The sequence below is a fragment of the Fulmarus glacialis genome, unplaced genomic scaffold, assembly GCF_000690835.1.
Source record: "Fulmarus glacialis isolate BGI_N327 unplaced genomic scaffold, ASM69083v1 scaffold44442, whole genome shotgun sequence".
Lineage (NCBI taxonomy): Eukaryota > Metazoa > Chordata > Aves > Procellariiformes > Procellariidae > Fulmarus > Fulmarus glacialis.
In genome coordinates, this window is record NW_009199301.1 from 27 (window position 1) to 6133 (window position 6107).

Genomic DNA, 6107 nt, shown 5'->3' on the forward strand with positions numbered 1-6107 from the left:
CAGTCAGAGCTGACTTAAGGTTCCGTGTGGCCTTTACGTTATGAAAATAGCCGTAGGGTGTCGGTTTTGTAGTTTTGCGGCCTTCTTGGAGTATCTCTGGGTTTAAATTTCATAAACGTTTCATCTATGAAGAACTCATGGCAGCCTTTATAGGAGAGTCAAGTCTGCAAAATCAGTTTAAGAAATATCTACAGAAGGGGCTCATTTTCTGATGGTGGCTAAAGGGTTTGGATTCACAAGCCTTTAATTAGGTACGATGTACTAATGTTTCACTGGTGATAGGTACATTTGATAGCACTGCAGTGTGCTGCATAGCAGTGTGGGCAGGAAAAATCTGAAGTTACTGCTTGTCTTGCCACAGTGGGTGTGTTTTATAGCTGATACTGGATAGCTGCTTCCATGCTAACCAGTTGCATTTCTGTTTGGTTTTTTTATCTTTTCTTATTACCCTCATTTGCAGCTAGCATGCTGCAGGGCAGCTGCTGACCTTTTGAAATGAATGTTTTACTTAATCGGAGAGCGAGATGGTTGAGTCTGCAACACTATCTTGTTTTTAAATAGTCTCAGCCAGTAGTTTATTTAAAGCTTGTTTTGCTAGGTGTGATGTCTTCTAATTTGGAGGGCAGTTGTTTGCTTTCCTTCATAACTGTTTTATGAGCAAATACCGTGAATGAAGTTATACCTACCAAGCAGCTACGGCTACTTAAAACGTACTTGGAGAGAAACATGGGGAAAATAATTTCATACCATATTTTTTTCGTCACCCTTCCTTTGATACATAGCTAATTATTAATGGATTAAAACCCACGGCATAGTACTATTGTAGTATGCAGTCTGCATTTCTAACAATACCTCTGTGTGCAGTTACCCAGGTGCAGCCAGCCATGTTTCCTTTTTTTTTTTTTCTATTTTGCAGTTCTGATACCGAGTTTTCAATAACATTAAACAGAAAAGATGCTCTCACAGAAGATCAGAAGACCTTAGCTTCATACGGGATTGTTTCTGGTGATTTGATATGCTTATTACTAGAAGAAGCAGATGGACAACCCAACCTACCTCCTCCGCCTTCTACTCCTCCCTCACTTGAGAATGGTCATGAGCCGTCCACCTTGAACCCCAACAAAAGTCAGGCCAACAGTCCAAAAGAAGAAGGGCAGAATGAGCAATCTGACAACCAGAAAGCTCAGGTGGAAGTTCAAAAGAGTGACGAGAGGGTAAGTACATGAGAATTGCCCTGGACAACACAAGGCAAAAAAGAAGGTATCTTCTTGTGTCAGTTGCTGTACTATATAGTAGAGAATCTTTTCACAATATTTGGCTCCTTATACTTGTCTGATATATAGCCAGTTATTTGCATGGAAATTTGTCTCTATTCATTGTATATTAGCTGTGACACAGAAGCTAGTTCAAAGACTGAGATGTTTCAGGTCTGACATTTTTACAGGATTTAATGTTTTTGCTGGAACATGCACTTTCCATAAGGAAGTTAGGAGTATGTTTCTTAACTGCCTCAGTGCTGTCTTCTCGAGGAAACTGATTCTAGGTACTGAACAAATGCAACAGGCACTGCCTGTCAGAAACACCACTCCCAAGATGAGTGCACGATTTCTTTCTAGTGGGTTATAAGAGTTCCCTGTGATTCAGATGGCCTGCCATAGAGGCACCTGTCTGTCCTGTGCATGGAGGTTGCGTTGCTGAGATAGCTCCTGCCTCATGCTTCGTAGGTGTACATCTGTATGAGCCTGTATGCTTTATGCAGCTAATAGGCACATTTTTTCATATTACTCAGTGATTTGTTTCCCATGTGACAGTATATACAATAGTTAAGCAGATAACAGTTCCTACCAACTGCTGGGTCCTGCGGTGAATGGTCTCCCTAGAGGAGACTCTGCAAGTACGGCCTAGGGCCACTGTCTATCTCGTTACATGATCCTGTCTGCTTTAGGCAGGAGCTTGAGAAGCTGGGAGGAAATTGTCTTCCAACATTCATTCAAAGCAAGTAGGTTTTTTTGTTTTGGAACAAATTTCAGATACAAAATGTCCCTTAATACAACCTTTTTATGAGGTCTTTTAAAAATACTGTTTTAATGTATGAAAATTAAGATTTAGGATAGAATTGTAAGTAATGAAAGAAAATGTAGTTGGACTGTTGTCCCATTGATACTTGTCAGTAGCATGGTGCTGTGGGCATGCAAGCTGTTTATGTCTTGTCAGTCAGACCATAGTAAGCTGTGCAGAAGTATCTGTTTCGTATTTATTTCATACTTGAAGGCAAGATGAAAGATTCTCACATCTTCCTTCAAAATTGTGGTGAAAGATGGCAAGAAAATTTCTAAGCAACTAAGTGTCATTGCAGAAGAGCTCTAGAAGTCTGAAGATCTAAGTTTAACGGGGGCTATGTCCATTGCTGTTAATGAGAGAAAGGAAATTCTGTGGGTGAATGGCCATGCCAGCCTCCTGCAAACATAAGGGTGTCTTGTGCCATGGGGCATGGATGTGGGGGAGAAGTAGCTACAACTCTATTAGACTTTTTTTTTCCGCTTTCCTGACTCTTACCTTAGGTAAATCTGCTTGTAATTTTCATTCACGACTTTTTTTTTTTTTTTAATGTGTCTGTGGGTAGTTTTATCAGTTAATGTAATAGTATGGTGTGATTTTGGTAGAAGAAAGGAAGCCACAATAAAACCACAGTGCTCCTCAAGTGTCGGTAGATATACTCCATTGATGATTTTTTTTTCCAGCTATTTAGGCCTATTGTGTTTCTAAGCAGTCCAAGTTACATTTTGGTTACTTGTCATGCATGTTGGCTATATTTAAATAAATGGTGGTACTACAGTCAGTAAATTATTCCTGTGTTTGTTGTGAAAATTCTGATGAAGGTTTAATATATTATCACTTTGTCTTCAAGTAGCATATGCAATCAAATGACAGACCCTTTTTTGAAGGGCTTGCATTATAAATATCAAAAAATACAGAGGTTATGTGTATAATCCCAGTCTCCAGCTGGGATGCTAGAGATGTAGTGAATCTGTAAAATTTGCATGAGAAATCAGCAGAGTAGACTTGGTGCCTGTGAGGACTGGAATAAGCACACTAATAATATTGGAGTATATATAGGTGTAATTTTCTGAATGAAGGTATATTTTGCTTTCCCTTGAAGGCAGGATCCAGCCTAGAATTTCCTTCTGGATTAGTCCCAGAAGATGTTGACCTGGAAGAAGGTACAGGTTCCTATCCCTCCGAACCCATGCTGTGCAGTGAAGCTGCTGATGGTGAAGTACCACATTCCTTAGAGATGCTCTACCTTTCTGCTGAGTGTACCAGTGCCACTGATGCCTTGATTGTTCTAGTACATCTTCTCATGATGGAGACCGGCTATGTACCTCAGGTAGGTGCACAACCAATCAGGAAATTTCCTGGTCAGTATGAGAAAGCTGTGGAATATCGTGGGAATGTGTGATACAAGATGCATCTGAAGATCCTCTTCTGGCTTTGTATATGTCAGTCAGCAGCAGGGGCTGCTGAAGTATCAGCTTCTCTAAATTGCCTGACCGGTAAGCCTTGAGGCTAAAGACTAGAGCCGCTTTTAGGTGTGAGAGAAGAGGCCTGTCCCCATGTTTCTTTCAGTCCTCAGCCTCACTGGGGCCCAGCTGATAACCTCCTGTTTCTGCTTTATACTGCTGAGCTTGTGTAGATGTGCTTAGATTATAGCACTTCTTTGAAGCGCTGTCTTAAGCATTAGTATCATCTCAATGGTATCGTGTTCAGATGGTGGTTAACAAGGCTTAGGTCTGACAAAACGTTGTCTCCAATTCTTTATTAACTTCAGCTGAATTCAGTTAGGCTTTGGTTCCACTAACCTACAGAGGTATCTAACTCGTAGTCGAGCACCTACGGCAGTACCTCTGTACAATGTATGAATTCACCTTTTCCCTTTAGATTTTCAGGTTTGCATTGTATGTTTACTAATATGTGGCTAAATATGCAAAAAAAGATTTGCTCTCAGAGGTGGTGTTTAAATTCTCATGTTTTTTCTTGTGGTAAGGCTAACTAAGCACATGTAGGGGGTCAGTTTACATGTCTGGTTGACCAATACCAGTTTAATAAATCTAAGTTAATTGCATTCCTGTAGCCTGAGATACTATCTGAAGAATACATTTGCCACTGGGAAGGAAGTTTGTTTGTCAATCAGTAGGCTTGGAAGTAGGGAAGATGATTGCTGTGCAGATTTAAGAGGAAAGAGAGAGAGTCTACTTGTACTTGCGATTGTGTTGTGTTCCCCTCTGGGATTCCATCTGAGCCTTTTCATACTGAAATTGAAAGGAAAAATTGTTAGTCCACTCAGATTTTTGAATGGATTTCAAGCTATGGATTCTTTCAAGCCCTGTCAGACCTCATAAGTTCACAGAAAAGGTGCAATAACATGTTTTTCATGCAGTAAATTAACGTATATGCAGAAGTTGTCAGAATGCTGGAATAAATGACAGAATGAAGTACATGTCTCAAAGAAATAGGTGTGAGTCTGCTCACTGAACAACCTTCCCAGTCAGAAACTAGGACAGGACAAGAATCTACTAAACTTCTCCTTAGATTTGCTGTTAGTCTTGGGGAAAATAGTATATAATCGTGCAATTATAGTCTGTGTCACACTGCGCATTGGGACTAAACTAAGATTTGAATTGCAAGCAGCATTCTGGCAGTTCCTAACTTTTAATTCTCTTTTTCACCCCTTAGTCTTGGTACATTGCTAAAGTATGGCAGTGTTATCTCTGTGTATTTTTAGGGGACAGAAGCCAAGGCAGTGTCTATGCCAGAGAAATGGAGAGGGAATGGTGTTTATAAGCTACAGTACACACATCCCCTTTGTGAAGAAGGTTCTGCTGGTTTGACTTGTGTGCCTTTGGGAGATCTTGTTGCTATTAATGGTAAGTTAGTCAAGTTTTTCTCCTGGATGCACATTGCTAAATATCACCATTGTTGAGGAAGAGAAAACTTAAATGTGCCTTTGTGCACTCTGTTTAGAACTGCACCTTGATTATCCAGGTTGCTGAGGTGCAAGAGATGCTACTTTCTGATGCTGAATATTCATGGCATTTTCTGTCTCCGTGTTAACTGTTTCTCTCCCTCTAATGGTAACAGATCAGGGGATTCAGCTGGCCTTTTCATTGCAATGTTGTAGAAATCTGTTTCTGGTCTCATTTCATAGGAACTTTGGTATATATTGCCAAACATTAAAAGAAGTAGATTTGCTCCAGCTACAATATTTTGTCTTGTCTCATGTTCTTTGCAAGACTTATAAACAACTTCCAGACTATGTATTCTTTAGCTTTAATGTTTAATCTTTCCTGTAGCACACTAACAGTTTAACTGTGGTCTCAAAAATTGTGTTTAGTTTAAGCTATTCAGTCCAGAAAATTTAGGGAAGTCTAATTTTTTTGAAGCAACTGGCGTATCATTTGGTGTTTTTTTGGGAGGTTTTTTGTTTGTCTTTTTGTTTGGTTTTGGTCTTTTTTCTTTCATATTTTATTTAGCATTTGAGCAATTCCACACTTTTGCAGAACCAATATTAAATTGGGACTTGATTCTAATTTCAAGATAGCTTTGATTTAAAATTTTTATGTTTATTTGTAAAACTTGGAACTGACTATGCCAATTTGTGTAAGCGCATATGTTTTTTCGGAACGTGTACACATTTTGATCAAATGTTTTAACCAAGCCAGGTTAAGGTTAGATTTAGGACAGTATTATAACTACCATGCGTATAGTGTTCATATAGTAAGCTTGTTGAGTCTTTCTCTAGTTAATATTTCTTTAGTGACTAGGTTATAATAATGGCTCGCTGTGTACCTCTTTTAGCTGTGTTACATATTTTTCCATGTGATAGAATTGTTGAAGGCAATGCTTGGTTTCTGTCACCAAGATCTTTGTTTATTCCTTGCTATTTTAAGTTCCATTTTATTTTTCTGAAATTTTTATTTGTCTAGCTGCTTGCTATAGTTGCGTATTTTCCTTGAGGGAATCTGGTAAGGGAGGAAGGGTAAGGCAGTAGTGAAGTGATCTTTGTCATCTCTCAATGTGTTTTAAATTCTGAAATGTCTTCCCCCCCC

The 6107-nt window shown here is 39.2% G+C and overlaps 1 protein-coding gene across 1 annotated transcript in view; it reads left to right on the forward strand.

The window, feature by feature from the left end:
- Window positions 1-211: 211 nt before the first annotated feature.
- FBXO7 (F-box protein 7) overlaps window positions 212-6107 on the forward strand; it is a 10092-nt gene continuing 4196 nt past the window's right edge. Inside the window, exons 1-4 of the mRNA XM_009573201.1 lie at window positions 212-225; window positions 917-1214; window positions 3161-3388; window positions 4784-4925. Coding sequence (XP_009571496.1) covers window positions 212-225; window positions 917-1214; window positions 3161-3388; window positions 4784-4925 — 682 coding nt within the window. The remainder of the gene's footprint in view (window positions 226-916; window positions 1215-3160; window positions 3389-4783; window positions 4926-6107) is intronic.